This window comes from Bidens hawaiensis, unplaced genomic scaffold (genome assembly GCF_021521415.1).
Source record: "Bidens hawaiensis isolate Kalapana, Puna unplaced genomic scaffold, B.hawaiensis_p1.1 tig00019661_1, whole genome shotgun sequence".
Classification (NCBI taxonomy): domain Eukaryota; kingdom Viridiplantae; phylum Streptophyta; class Magnoliopsida; order Asterales; family Asteraceae; genus Bidens; species Bidens hawaiensis.
In genome coordinates, this window is record NW_027492983.1 from 389,402 (window position 1) to 405,972 (window position 16,571).

The 16,571-nt window shown below is 33.7% G+C and overlaps 2 protein-coding genes and 1 pseudogene across 2 annotated transcripts; 2 read left to right on the plus strand and 1 right to left on the minus strand.

The window, feature by feature from the left end:
- Positions 1-1,101: 1,101 nt before the first annotated feature.
- On the plus strand, positions 1,102-3,519 carry LOC143558852 (flavanone 3-dioxygenase 3-like). The gene is made up of 3 exons (XM_077047609.1): positions 1,102-1,508; positions 1,620-1,867; positions 2,735-3,519. Exons 1-3 carry the CDS (start codon positions 1,269-1,271, stop codon positions 3,306-3,308), a joined length of 1,062 nt encoding a protein of 353 aa, XP_076903724.1. The 5' UTR covers positions 1,102-1,268; the 3' UTR covers positions 3,309-3,519.
- A 2,562-nt stretch (positions 3,520-6,081) lies between these two features.
- LOC143558853 (GDSL esterase/lipase At4g10955-like) lies at positions 6,082-7,411 on the minus strand (annotated as a pseudogene).
- A 4,833-nt stretch (positions 7,412-12,244) lies between these two features.
- Positions 12,245-14,735, plus strand: LOC143558855 (protein BOBBER 1-like). The gene is made up of 6 exons (XM_077047610.1): positions 12,245-12,701; positions 13,621-13,793; positions 13,874-13,922; positions 14,014-14,180; positions 14,270-14,353; positions 14,483-14,735. Exons 1-6 carry the CDS (start codon positions 12,296-12,298, stop codon positions 14,519-14,521), a joined length of 918 nt encoding a protein of 305 aa, XP_076903725.1. The 5' UTR covers positions 12,245-12,295; the 3' UTR covers positions 14,522-14,735.
- Positions 14,736-16,571: the final 1,836 nt, after the last annotated feature.

Below are 16,571 nucleotides of genomic sequence, written 5' to 3' on the forward strand. Positions count from 1 at the left end.
AAGAACCACCAGCCACTACCCTCCAACTGGCGCTACCTTCCAATCAAAACTACCAGCCCCTATCGTTCAGCCACAACCACTAGCCAACTGCTACAACATTACTAGCCGCCACCTGACATTCCTAATCCGCAAATTGATTCTACAAATTATCACTTTGACTTTATCAATTGCAATTTAAAGCTCAATCATTGATTAATAATTTAAGTTTTCTCAAATTAAAACATCAATCCTCGATTTTCTAGGGTCTTTACCTATGAAATTCACTCCTAAAAGTGGCCTTAAACTCTGCAATGCCAATTTAGGGTTAGCCAAACGCTGAAACCACTTTTATTACCGTTGTTACAACCAATCCTTCGGCGAATCAACTATCTGTGTTTAGTTGCATTACTTTGAACAAACTTCGTATCAATTACATGTTTTCAGTTATTATTTATTATTATTGAGGTTAGTTTGGTCGTTTAAGATGGACTTAACTAAAATTTTTAACGTCTTTAGCCTATAAGGGCCACCATAGTTACAAAATTAATACACCTGGTCCACTTTAGTAATAAGTTCGCAACTATTATGATCAAGTGTGTAATTATTAATCGTTGGGGACCAGCGATGCAATATCTTTAAAGCCATGGACCAACCAAACAATTAACTCTATGTACAAAGGATGCAAATGACATTTAGCGGTAAAATTACCATGTAATTGTTGATTTTTTTCAAGTTTTCATAGTTGTAAGTTGCGTGATTTTAAATATAAGTTGCATAACTATCATACAAGTTGCGTAGTTATTGCTATATATTGCATGATTATTTAACTTTATGCGTAATTATGACATGACGTCATCTCCACACGCCATGTGTTGCGTTATGTCTTCCGCCTACATGGCGTTTATTTCAACACAATTAGTCAGTTGTATTAAGAGTTCTGATTTCCTAGACACGTGGCACAACAACTTTGCAATAGCTACATAAAAAAAGTTGATGCAAATGTAGAAAAGAGAATAAATTCCTATAGTTGTGGAACAGATTTTGGCAATATATGCTAAACAAACTTAAAATTAAGGTTGTGTCTGAACGCCCTCAACACAACTTGCTTGTGCTTGGCGCCAGAAAAACTCCACTTTTAGCATCTTACCAAAACGAACTTTCCACGTCTGTCACCATCTTTTTTTATGCTTCTATTTATAGTAAGACGATTGTAGAAGAAGTTCATAATGTAACATTAAAATCCCTATAAATAGAAGTTGCAAACTCACTCTATTCATTCACATTTTAACATGGAGGCCGACGACGATCATGATGAGACCAAGCCGTTTCCAATGGGTGAAACGCCACAAGAAACTGGGTCATCGCATGTTCCTAAATGCTATGAAATCCCATCATCGGCTAAACCTAGTTTGACCCCTGACACTGCGGATGTTGTGCTCGTTGACTTTGCTGGATTCAACGACCCTGCTCAACACCCCATGATTATCAAGAGTATTGGAATTGCGTGTCGTGAGAAAGGGTTCTTTCAAGTGAGTTTTTAATTTTTGTAACGTTGTCAATATTAATGTTAGCTCTTAACACGTCTATAAGCTATTACTTTCTTAAATTTAATCGGTTTTTCCATTTAATGTGAGAAATAGATAATCAACCATGGGATACCACAAAAGGTGCTCGATGAAGCACTCGAAGCCGCATTTCGGTTTTTCGACCTGCCAATGTCGGAGAAGGCAAAATTCATGTCGAAAGATGTTCACAAGCCGGTTCGTTACGGGACAAGTATAAAAGATGGAGTGGACAAAATTCAGTTTTGGAGGGTTTTTCTTAAGCAATATGCTCATCCTCTTAATGAATGGATTCAACAATGGCCTGATAATCCACCAGATTACAGGTAATAAGTATCACAGTATTTCATGTACATGTCATTTACTTGTACATGTCATTTAATGAAACATTTTATAAATATCCTACAAAGGTCCTATTTTATAAATCTTTTTATTGTTTGGAAACAGACCCCACTTGAATCCATACATCAACATATCTATTTTTGTCATTGTTTTATAATAATTTTAAATTATTGAGTTTCACTTTTCAAAACAAACCCCACTTGATCATCACACCTGAAACTATGTTTCATTGGTGTCTAGTGTCATCTTTTCACAGGAAGTACGGAACTAGTTGGAGACTAAAAAAAGAAAAAAAAGTACTAATTATATAAGACAAAGGACTCGAAACCATCAACTCGAGTTATTTTTATGCAAGACCAGTTTTGTTGTCAATTCTATTTTGGTGGGGTAGTCATGAGTTTTATCTTAAGTTCATCTAAGGGTTTTTTCTGTTTGACATCATTGGTTTGAATCCCATAAATGTGCCACATTTTTTTGGATTTAAGCCTAGGTGAAACTATGCTAAACTCGAGGTAAGTATTGTGATACTTTGTTTTCAAGGTATATGTATGCAAAAATGTATTTTGTTGTCCATCAAATGAATAACAATAACACATAACTTTTCGCCTAACTATTCCATCTGAACAGGATTTAAAACTACATATATTTTCGCATACATCGGAACTTGTAGCGCACGTGATGAATTATCATAACTAGTTATACATATGGTTTATATGACGCACTTTCTAAGTTATATTTATACGTCATAAAAAAAATTGGACGTTATACGTCATGTCATGACGTTACCAAGTTAATCCTTTTATCATTCTTATTATTTTTTATGCATTGATATTTGCTACATTGTGATGTAGAGAAAAGATGGGGGATTATGCTTTAAAAGCAAGGCTTTTGGCTATTCAAATTATGGGAGCGATAACTGAAAGTCTAGGAATCGGCCCAAAATATATTGAAAAAAAGATGGAAGACGGGATGCAAGTGATGGCGATTAACTGCTATCCACCGTGCCCAGACCCAGCTATGACTCTAGGGCTACCACCTCACTCGGACTATAGTTGCATAACCATAGTTCTTTATAGCTCAAGTGGCCTCGAGATCATGAATCCTTCTACCGGCGCTTGGCAATTGGTTCCCGAGCAACATGGGGCGCTCCAAGTCCTTGTTGGTGACCATGTGGAGGTGCTAAGCAATGGACTATATAAAAGCATGCTACATAGAGTTACAGTCAACAATGAGATAACTAGGATTTCTATTGCAAGCCTCCATAGCTTGGGGATGCATGAGAAGATGGCAACTGCTGAAGAGCTTGTTACCGATGAAAATCCGAAAAACTATAAAGAAAGTACTTTTAAGGATTTCCTTGATTTTCTCACTAAAAACGACATCGCCGAAGGAAAGAGCTTCATTGGATCACTCAAGATCAATTAGAAGTTCAATAGGAATATAATTTAATGAATAAACAAGTTTGCAATAAATCATTAAGATACTGATATGTTTGCTTCAGTTTTTTTTTCTTTTGCTTCAGTTGTACTTGTACTTTGTTTTGAATTTTAGTAAAAGTGTTTGATTATAACCAAATATGTTTCAATAAGCATAAATATTAATACATCTGAACAAATGGATAATAAAAAAAATGAAATTGGCCAAGTTTGTCATTTTTTAGGACAGCAAAGAGCATGCCATGAACTTAAGGGTATTTTATGATACTTTTGTAAAATTAAATGGTCAAAAAGAAATGTCAGGATGATGGAGCTAGGATTCTTATGAGAGTATGAGAATTTATATATAAATATATAAAAAATAAAAATTCAAACACCGCTCCAGATTGTTAATGGGTCCAACCCATGATTCCCCTGACCCATTGACACTATTACTTTGTTAATTGGTCCAGCCCATCAATAGACTGTTATCTAGGTACTCTTTAGACTGCATTATTTTGTTACTAGGATATAGTCCGTATAATACACGGGTGGTTAAAAAAATAAAATAAAATGGAATGTTAAGAATCTATAACAATTAAGAAAAAGAAAAGGCTAACACCAATTCATTCTATTTGAGTTGGTAAGCTATAAGCATTTTAAAAGTAAGGTAATGAGTTCGATTCCCACCAACAACAAATTTTTCCTTTTATCATTCATGAAGAAGAAATTGTAAAAATAGAAACTTGTACACTTGGCAGTCTATGTGGAAGGTCTAATTGAATGACATGTGGGTTCATTGTGTTGCTTTAATAATATAAGGTAGATAGCTAGATTAGCCGGACATGTGGGTTCATTGTGTTGCTTTAATAATATAAGGTAGATAGCTAGATTAGCCGGCAAAGCCGTATCTAAGGACAACGAAATAAAGATGGAGCTTTAGGTCTCATTTTCAAAGGCGTCTAATTTCAAAAACAAAGTTAATAATTATACATTTGTAATTTGGGATTTGGATTAAGGCGTGTGATTTAAGCAGTGCTTAAACTAAATTAGGTCTAAAAATATAAAAGAAACTACATCATTTATGTATCCACAAAACATGATGAAAACATTTGGACTTAGGGATGGCAATGGGTCGGGTTTAGTTATTTCCAAACCCGTACCCGGTTATAAAAGTCTATCCCAAACCCGTCGGGTTTTAATCGGGTAATTACCCGTGGGTTTTCGGGTTTCTTATCGGGTTTTGACAAAATACTCATCGGGTATACCCGGCTCAAAACCCGTCGGGTTTCTACCGGGATTTTGACAAAATATAACTAATCGATTACAAAGATGGTTACCATAAAGGTAAAATATCTCAAATAATTGACATAAACAAGTTTCGACAAATAATATATTTGGAATATAGTATATGTATAATATAATAAGCTATATCGGGTACATCGGGTATATAATCGGGTAAATAGGTCTATGTTATCGGGTAATCGGGTATATTCGAAATCCAACACCCGTCCAAACCCGCGAAAAAATTCAAAACTATTCCCAAACCCGACCCAAACTCTAACGGATCGGGTATTACCCTTCCCATTTATGTCGGGTTTTGGGTTTTCCCATCGAGTTCGGGTTTCATTGCCATCCCTATTTGACTTATTTAGAATAAAATGAAAATAATTTTTTTACAACAATACATTGTTTTTTAAACTAAACAAGGCAGCTCGACTCAGCTCGAGCTCAAGGTTGAAGTTAAACGAGCCTAAGATCGAGCCAACAAACTACCCAAGCTTGCCTCAAGTCGTTTCATATCAAATTTTTTTAATTAGTTTTATTTGAGCTTTTATCGAGCAAGCTACAAGCCGCAGCATACCATTAATTAAACTGATATATTTGCAAATTACAACTTTAACCTTCATGCAAAACAGAAGGGATGTGATCCTCCTACATCACCCCCATATGTCTATACGGCTCGTATAGGCCTATACGCCCGTATAGGTTACGCATTACTGATATGGGGACAAAAAAAACAGCTTTTTTCAACTTATACGACCGTATAGACCTATACGAGCCGTATAGGTATTAAATGGCTCGTGTTGTTATCTGACACACCATAAAACCTATACGGTCGTATAGGGCTATACGACCATATAGAAAACTTTTGCAAAAAAAGTCAGCTTGCCTTTTACCACTGTTAACTGCTGCCGGAAAATGATTATGCGAATATTTAGCCAAGTATATTATGTAACATATTGTAATTTTAAACGAATGTTCTCAGGGTACAACTACAAATTATTTATCCGAGTATATTATGTAAATGCTAATAGACAATTTATTCTATTTTAAAACATCCTATTTAGCCAAGTATGTTATGTACTTGTAATACATTAAAATGTAAGATATTAACGTATTAATATTTAAAATTGTGTCCAAAAAATTTTCTAGACAGCCGTATAACCCTATACGGCCCGTATAGGTCTATACGGCCATTTAACGTATTAATATTTAAAATTTTTAAAAAAATTGTCTATACGCCCCGTATAGGTCTATACGACCCATATAAGGCTATATGAGGCACTACAAACAATGAACGACAAGCTCTGACACAAACTGGCATGATTCGGATGCTATTCGACCGTATAGTCCAACACAAATCGTATAAAAAAAACTGGTGTGTAAAGATCCTAGGTGGTGTGGAAGGATCCTATGCCAAAGAGGATCCACCACTTATTCTTAACTTCCACAAACCAAAATGCATAAAAACGCGGGAAAAACTTCAAACAAACACACACCTATTTAAACTTATACAGCTTCGACTGCCACTGAAAATGCTGTTGCCACCACTGGTGTATCCCGTGCGCTTGCTTAAAACCTTCCGACGGACTCAAATTCACCGTCAAATACGCCGTCGGCTGTATATGCAGCCGCTCCGAATCTCCGCCAAACGCTCCCGCAACCGCACTCGCAATCGTATACCTCGTCGCAATCCGCTCGATCTTCCCGACGCCAATCCGCTCCATCTTATCCCTGTGCTGAAAGTATCCGATAAACTCCGCACATATCGGATCCGAAGGATTCACAAACACGTACGGCGTCCACTCGGACAACACCTCAAACGGATCCGGATCCTTTCGCCGCGGCGGTTATGAAGCTACCGGCGATCCGCACGCCGTGCTTCACCGTTTGGTTTGGTATTAGTTTTTCTATCGGATTCGAAATGTACGGCGGATTGAACAAATACGTTTCGATGCGATACCGAGATTTCGCCATGATCCGTCCTGCGAGCATTGCGATAGACGCGCCTAGCGAGTGTCCAGCTAGCCACACGCTTTCGGATCCTGTAACCGTTACGATATTTGATACGGCTTTGAATGCGGTGCGGAACCTAGGGCTTTGTTCGAGTTTGTCAAAAATGCATTTGAAGTTGAGGTTCATGTCTTCGGATTTGGTGAGAGATCGCGTGATTGTGCCGCGAAATGTGATTACGAATCGCGGAGGGAGCGGTGTGGATTGGTGGAAGAATGGATGCGCGTATTTGAGCTCGTAAATCGCTCCGAAGTAGGATTGATCGGTTTCATCGACGAGGACGTGGTTTAGTTGGAAGTGGAAACGTTCGTACCATGGCGCCGCGTGAGTCTCGTGTTCGTTGCCGATGGTTCGGCGTTGACGGTCTCTTTCTAGTATGTATACGACTTGCACGAGGCTAGCAGCAACTGATCTGCGGTGGAATGTGTTCCTCCTATAAAAAAATATAATTCATAAGCCGTGTACTTTTTATAATAAATTAAATTTAAATTACATGTTAAATGATAGCATGAAACATTACTGAATGATTTACAAATCTGAAAATATTTCTTTGTATAGAAAAATACGTACCAATCTAATGAATTTAGAAGGTGTAGAGGTCCCGAAACGTCAAATACTTCTCGATGGGACACCATTATCGGTCGACTCGAGCTTCTATTTCGGTTTAGTTTATTTTGGGAATTTGTTTACATACATTTATGATGAAGATGAAAGTAAACTAAACATGAAATTGAGTTCAGAGATTGAGATTTCTAGGGATTTAGATTGATGCTTCTTGTATAAACTAAAGAGAGTAAATAATTTGGAGTTGACTTTGACTTTGCATATGCATACTTTCTTACTTTGTTTCTAAAGTGGGCTGTCATTAAGCAAGTAGCAATAGACAAATATATGCACAGATTTGACTTTTGTTAATGTAGCAAAAGAATCATGAACCATGATTTGATTTTGTTATATACTAATAATAATATATATAGTTATTCTATAACTAAGTTATATATACAATAATTATATATTTATATTGCAATTCTCACTCATTTTTAAGGTTTATCAATATATATTAAGTATTAACTAGAGTATATCTATAATATATATAAACGAAGACCCTAAAATCCTATGTGTCGCGATGTGGTCGCTCCTCCCTTTTATGGAAGCCACCAAATTACTTAATTTTTAAATGGAGGCCTCTCATTGATTTAACCCAAATTCATGGGTATGGGTCTTACCAAAACCAGATAGTTCTTAAACGGGTTATAACATCTCATTAAATTAAAAATTAATCTTACAAATTATTTGATGTGAAAATCCTATAAAATAGGAATATACTAAAATTTAATATCCAATTTAAAAAGAAAAATATATTATTTATAATTAATAAACGATTTTATAGTAAAAAACATAAGCGGGTCATGGGTCACCAAATCCAGATAGCTTTTAAACGTGTTATAACATATCATTTATTTATGAAACTCTTTCATCATCAAACCCTAAGTATATTATTAACTTTCTTACAATAAAGAAAATTAAAATCTCAAAAATAAATATTAAAAAATAAAAAATGTAAAACAACCATTTTCTCAAGCCATCAGATTGCTTTATTTGTAAATTAAGGCTTCTCAGGCATTTGACACGAATTCACGGGTAAAGGTCTCACCAAACCCAGATAGCTCTTAAACGGGTTATAACATCTCATTATATTAAAAATTAATCTCATAAAATATTTGATATGAAAATCCTATAAAACAGGGATATACTAAAAATTAATATCCTAATTTATTTAAAAAAAGATATTATTTATAATTAATAAATAATTTTATAATAAAGAAAATAAACGGGTAATGAGTATCACCAAACCCAAATAGCTTTTAAACCAGATTATAACATATCATCTATATGTGAAACCATTTTATCATCAAACCTCAAGTATAATTATTAACTTTCTTACAATAAATAAAATTAAAATCCAAATAGACATATATAAATATTGAAAACGAAAATGTAAAATAACCCCCGTAATACGAGGGATAAAATCTAGTTATATATATATATATATATATATATATATATATATATATATACAATATTCTTCTCAATGTCAAATGTTCTGTTGAGATGTACGGCACCACCTACCAATATCTAATACAATTTCCTATAGCCTTAGGTTGATTGGTGTATTTAAATTCATGTGTTTGCTGTTGGGCCTTCAAATTCATGGATCAATTGTGTTTATGCAGATTAATTAGGGTTATATATTTTGAAATAATAATAAAAAACTGAATAACTCATATTGTTGTGAATTTCAATGAATCATGTCTATAATGCATAAATTTAGCGGCTGACCGGGAATTTTTTTTTTCATGGGAGGCAATCAGAGGGTTTAACTATAATTTTAAGGGGCGCAATCAATATGGTTATCTTTTATAAGCTCTCTTACACTTTAACATAATAATTGAACGAGGAGTCGTATGAGATGAAAATCTCATGTACAGTTCTGTAGAGTCGGCTTGAATGGTTACCATGAGTATTTCATAATTCTTTTTTGAAAAAAACAATCAATAAAAAAAAATCAAAAATAATGCCTAAACCAGCCCTTGACATATGAACAAGAAAACATGTCCTTAACGGGATGGTACTTACTTTCATAAAGGTGCTGCATGTACTACTAGAACTAGGAATTGAGTCAGATAACTCGGAAGACCAACCCAATCGACACGAAAAAAAAAAAAAAAGAATAGCAACTGCATCAACAACCTTGATTCTTAACGTGAGCGGCCGAGCTGGCTTTGAACCAGCGTAGACATATTGTCAACGAATTTACAGTCCGTCCCCATTAACCACTCGGGCATCGACCAACGCCTAATTCATTTTAGACGTTCCATAACCAACTTCCTTTCATCTCCCAAAAATGCTTGAAACTACTCACTTAGCTGCCAATCTTGTGTTTCTTCAACACCTAACACATCTTGAGATAGATTTTTTCATTTGAGATATGGTCATGTTAGTATCACCATTTAGCTTGGGGGAATGTTAAAATATATCGTCACATGTTGATATATTAAGTCAAAGTTAGCCGGTTAGTAAAAGTCAACTTATTTTTCTGCTTTAACTTTATAGGTTATAGATAGGCATTTCATTTTCACATTTGAGAAAATCGGTTCATACATTATTGCTTGTATATAAAAGTATCCAATAAAATAAATACATGTATGCATATAAATAAAAAAACACTCCGTAACATGTTGCCACAAAACCCACGGGTCAGGCTAAAGGCTGTACATAAAACACAAAAAACTATTCAAAGGTCTGCATGGTGGGTGCCCCGCCAACACTCATACACTACTCGTATGCGGAAGTACTAGAGACTTCTCGTGCATCCTAAATCTATATAAACGAACCTTTAAAAACTTTCTGATTGCTTCTTACATTTTCTCAAGCTATCAGATTGTTTTATTTGTAAATAGAGACTTCTCGTGCATTTGACCCGATATCACGGGTATGATATGAGTCTCACAAAACTCAGATAGCCTTTAAACGGGTTATAAATATCATAAATTAAAAATCAATATCACCAAATATTTGATATGAAAATCTTATAAAATAGGTATATATTAAAATTAATATATGATTTTTTTAAAAAACGATATATTTATAATTAAGAAACAAATTTATAGTAAAAAAAAATAAGCGGGTCATTGGATCTCACCAAACCTATATAGCTTTTAAACCAGGTTATAACATCTCATTTATTTGTAAACCCTTTCATTATCAAATCTAAGTATATTATTAACTTCCTTACAAAAAATAAAATTAAAATCCAAAAAAATATATAAATATTATAAACGAATAACGTAAAACAACTCCGTACAACCCCGCAATACGGGGGATAAAAGCTGGTGATTGTATATATGTGAACAATGTGTATGCATGTGTATAGAGACAAAGTTCGAGTTAGAGGTGCACAAATCGGGTTTTTTCAACTACCCGAGTTTGGGTATGACCGGGTATTGGAAATACCCGGTTCGGGTTTGGGTCCTGGTATTGTATCTAAAAGCCATACACTATGCATCGTGTTTGGGTCGGGTATAGAACTGGGTATTCTAAAATCGGGTATTTGAATACCCTATTTCCGGGGATTGAATAACCATATTTTTGGGTTTTTTCCGAGGGTTTTTCGGGTACAGATTGGATTGTTTAAGGGGTTACAATTTTTATGGGTATTTTCGGTATTTGAAAAACCCAGTTTCAGGTATTGGAAAAACCCGGTTCCGGGTATGGGTTTTAGTATTAAAATGCATACCCTATCCGTACCCTACGGGTAGGGTCGGGTACGGGTATTAAAAACTGGGTATAACAAAAACCGGTTCCGGGTATTTTTTTCGGCTCCGGTTTCGGGTTCGGGTTTTTTGTGCACCTCTAGTTCGAGTTGAGGGAAAACCGGAGAGACCCAAGTTCCCAAAGTCCAAAGGAGAGGTTGGAAAGGATCCTCAATATGGTGGGCTAGCTGGTTAAGTCCTTCTGTGTGCAGCAGACTAATGGGCTTTACGAGTGTGGGTTATAGCCCACTGGGCCCAAAAGTTGGGACATTCTAGAATCTACACAATAAGATTAAAAAAACAAAGAAAATAAACCTACATATTAAGATTCATAAAAAACTAAAAATAAATCGTACTGTTTATTAAATCTTACAATATAAGTTATTTTATAATTAATCCATTATATAATTTCACAAAATAATCTAATTACAATAGAGAGGCAGATAAGTAGGCAACAGGCTGCGTCGCAACTCTCTTTTAAATATATGAATATTATGATATCCGATACCATAATTAAAAAAATGATCTAAATTGATAATTATTTTTATCTACCTAAACTAGTTCTTTTCTTTTTCTAAGTATATGAATCTTGTGGTATCCAATACCATAATTAAAAAAAAAGTAAATCGATAATTATTCAATAAATTAATGTTTTCAGCATGCGGATTATTATCGACTTACTTTTTTTTAATTAAGATATCCGATGCCATAATTAAAAAAAATGATTTAAATTGATAATTGTTTTTATCTACCTAAACTAGTTCTTTTCTTTTTCTAAGTATATGAATATTATGGTATCCAATACCATAATTTAAAAAAAAAGTAAGTCGATAATTATTCAATAAATTGATGTTTTCAGTGTGCGGATTACACTTAGCTAGTACATTATATGAGTAGCGGACCTATCTCTTCGGTTTCTGACCATCTTAAAACATAAAAGACCAACCAAGCCCACCTAAACTGGCTATCCCCTTAAAATTTTTATAAACAAAGCCAAAAGTACAATTATTTTACTAACTCTTATATGGATTGCAAATAATATTAACATACATGATGATAATAATAATGTATTTTAAATATACCGTAATCAACAAAACAGATGCACATTAATCAAAACTTAATATTTTGGCACACGAAAATCGCAAATTTATCTTTGGTATTATGATACCATATCTTCACAATAATAGATACAAAATAATAAAATTAATATATAACAATAACAAATAACAAATACAAATAACAATAAACAAATCTCTTCCGAGTAATTCTGGAGCCTTCTATTATATAAATCCCTTCACATCTCCCTTCAACTACATAATAATAATAACATCACAACAAAACCCCCAAACTCATCTTCTTCAATCAAACTCAAACCCTAACCCTAACAATGGCGATTCTCTCCGATTACGAAGAAGAACCTCAATCCGTCACGAAGCCGTTCACGGCCGTGCTCGACACCGCCGATCCGCTTCGGTTTCTTCAAACGGCGTTCGAATTTGTGGCTCGTGAGACCGATCTGTTCACGAAGGAGTCGGTGATTAAGGACGTGAATGGTTTGGTTCGGTCGGTGAAGGAGAAAGTGGATGCGGATGAGAGGAAGAGGAAGGAGAAAGATGTAGCTGCTGTTGGTGGTAGTAATAATAATAATAATGGTGTGAAGAGTGATAATAATATTAGTAATAGTAATAGGAAGAGTGTGAAGGAGGAGTCTTCGGCGTCTGGAAGTGATGGTAAGGAGGTTGTGGATCAGAAGATGGAGGAGTCAAAGGATGATGATAAGAAAGGATTGAGAGGTATATATATATATATGTATATGTTTATAAATTATAGTTATGTTAATAATTGTTTGCTGTTGTTTTGTTTATTAGCCTTTTCTGCTTTTGTTGTTGATCCAATGCTGTATTTAGGGTTTTTTTTAAAGTATACTGTGTAGATTAGATAATTGCTAGTGGTAGAAAATATAAAGTTAATTGCTTGACTGGTAGAATATATGAAAGATAATTGCTTGATTGGTAGAATATATGGAAGATGATTGCTTGGAATTTATCTTGATTTTCTTTTTTGAGATATATAATGAATATAGTTTGAATGTATTCTGTGTTTGCAAATAGGACAAGTAATGGGCTTATGATTAAGCTTTAGAGTTGTTGAAAGCATTCTTTTAGTATTTTTACTTCATATAGGAGACATGTTTAGTGTATTTGTGTTAGGATATGTTGCAAAAGGTTTGGCTTTTGAATGTAATGTTCGGTAGCCCTGTGAAGGTGATCACTAGGTTTTTTGGAATATAAAATTTGGAACCGGACTTTAATTATGTACATATCTTTTTACCAAATACCAATGTTAGAAGCTAGGGAAGGGTTATGCTTATTTTTTGAGTGCCATCTTGCTTGTATTGTAAGGTGTTTTGGCTTGTTAGTTAGCTATGCAAATATTTTTGAACAAGGGTCACAATTTTCTGCAGTTTTTGTTTACCTAGTGAACAAACATAAAATATATAATCATAATCATATCGATGGTTCTTTGCAATTCTTAATGTTCAGAAAGGATTACAAATACGAGGGATGTTTTTAGACTACTTGTTGATATAAGCATACATCAATGAGCTGTTTTTAGCACATATAGATTATTAATTTTTAATGATTCGTCTTGGATTATTTAACTAGTTTTTGTCAATAACCGTTCTAATCTTTTCTTTTAATTTACTTGCAGTTCCCAACAAAGGGAATGGACTAGATATGGAGAACTATTCATGGGTACAGTCTTTGCAAGAGGTCAATGTTACCATTCCTGTTCCTCCTGGAACCAAGTCAAGGTTTATAGTATGTGAAATTAAGAAAAACCATATTAAAGTCGGACTCAAGGGTCAGCCTCCCATACTTGAAGTAAGCATGTTACTTGACATCTAACCATTCCATTGCAAGATTTTATTTATTTAAATACTAGGCCTTTAATTGATTTACAGGGTGACTTGTACAAGTCTGTCAAGGTTGATGATTGTTTCTGGAGCTTAGGTATACCCTTTTGTATCTTAGTCATTTAGTTTGTTTTACAACAGTTTCTTCTTCGGCTTTTTTACTTACATGGCCGTTTTTATTTTTTCAGAGGATCAGAAGGCTATTGCTCTACTTTTAACTAAACAGGATCAGATGGAATGGTGGAAGTTTATGGTCAAGGGTGAGCCTGAAATCGACACTCAGAAAGTTGAACCCGAGAACAGTAAGCTAGCTGATCTGGACCCAGAAACACGATCTACTGTCGAGAAGATGATGGTAAGGAAGATGCTTCATCACAATAATTTAATATTATTTCAAAGAAACATTAATTTTTCACTAATAATTTAAAATTTTGCTGTTTTTAGTTTGATCAGAGGCAGAAGCAGATGGGAAAACCCACAAGTGATGAGATGCAGAAACAAGACATTCTCAAAAAGTTCATGGCTGAGGTAAAAATCTTGTTTTATTATTTATACACAAAGTTATTTATACAATTTTTAAGTAAATTGATCAAAGTTGCCACTTTTATTAGTTTTCTGTGGCGGGTTGACTTAAAAATTTGACTCTGAATTGTGCAGCATCCGGAGATGGACTTTTCAAGGGCTAAGATTAACTGAGGGTCTTATCGGTGAGCAACTATTTCGAAGACAAGGCGTCATGTTTTTTGTTGGGTTCTGCAATAGGAGATTTTGTGAGATGGAACTGGGATTCTCCTTTTGAGAAGTAGTAGCTATTCTGATGAAATCTGTCCATATGAACTTGGTTATTGTTTTTTGCGTTATAGTTTTCTATTAAGTTATGAATGTTTTAAACTTAGTTTTTATGTTTTCATGTTTGATTTGTCTTTCAACGATCGTATTCTTCTATTCGCTTAACCTGCCGGCTATTGTGGTTTGTGCTGTGTTATTGCCTCTTGTAGTTTTGCTGTGCCATCGTCTTTTAGCTAGTATATTATTGTTTTATTTATTCAAGTTTTTTGGTTGATGTCTTGATGATAGAACTAGGTTATTATTATTATTTTAATTAAAATAAAAGAACACACGGTTTTTCTAGGAATATGGACATGGTTTATTGTGGATATGGTTGGGGAGTTAGAAGAGTTTAATATTGTTTAAAAACACTCAAAAAGATAAATAACAATTTAAAATATAATTCTAAGTTATGTCATATTTCTAACTTATAACATGAAATAAAAAAAGACAAACTTTATCATCTGCTGAAGTCATATGTTGTAAAATACGAAGCATAAATAAGTAGATGTTGTAGCATAAGCTGTGTGTTATACCATGAAACAAAAAAGACAAACTTTACATTTACTGATGTCATATGTTGTAAACTACAAAGCGTAAACAAGTAGATGTTGTAGATAAGTTGTGTGTTATAAAAATTATTTTTATTGAAATTACAAAACATTTAAGTACACAACATAAAAAATACTAAAAATATGTATATAACAATGAGATATAATTATAATTTTTATTAAACCGCGCGTTTAATAAAGCAACAATATAATCCAAACCTCGTGACTTAAACCACCATTGCAAATCAAACATCCAGTCCAAACGTTCATAGGTAACTGGCTTTTGAACCCGTGTATTACACGGGTTTTGTCAAATGATAGAGATAAATAAGGTCTGTTATTTCAGTTGTGATTATCAAAATACTTGTGAATTAATTTAATGTAGACTTAATGGAAAAAACAAACAGGGTTAACGAAAAGTACTAAAATAGCATGATTTTAGAAACACCATGTGTTGATTTGCAAGAAATTTCAAAAAAAGTACTAAAATTGTGTAGTTGGTCAAACCTTAGTATGAAAATGACATTTGATTCAATAATGAATATAATCCACACTATGTTATAACCCATTTGACAAAATGGTTTTGACCCATGACCCATGAATAGCTAGAATGAATGAGATGAGAGATTAGAAATTAGATGAAATGTGGGTTTGACAAATAAGCTTTAACATTTTCTTTTATTAGAATTGTAAGATAAGATTTCCCAAAATCCAAAAAATAAAATAAAATAACAAAGTCTCAAAATTTATAAAAATAACAATGAAAACAATTAATTTTCTTTATTACTCAATAAATGTGATTATAACAGTTTATTTTGAAACTTTTTTCAACTTACGAGTTAATGCTTAAAATTAATGGTCAAATTAACATTTGAAAATTATATAAATGGAAAATTGATAAGCTGGAAGCCTATGTAAACATGCTAGTTGAATACCATGTGAAAACCTTGTATTGCTTTAATAGTATATTAAGATGAAATCGATAGTTTGTTCAAATTTAGTTGACGATATAATGAAATCGATAGGTAAATTTGCATTTGTTGATTACCAAAATGACGGTTCTAATTGCATAATGAAATCGATAGGTAAATTTGTATCTGTTGATTACCAGAATGACGATTCTACTTGCATGAAGTTAGTTGGGTGGTTTGATATACAAACGGTTTGTTGGTTCTGTGAACTTGCTGGTTTGGTCGATCTTGAAACTGGTTGTTTAGGCTAAACTGGGTGAAATAGGCATCGTTCTATGTTCATAAATGTTTGTAGTTCGGCATAGATATTTTTGTCCAAAATCGTTAAAACTTTTCGATCATTGCTTCTTTGGTCAAGTCATATAATCCAAATGTTACGAGTCTAACAACTGAATT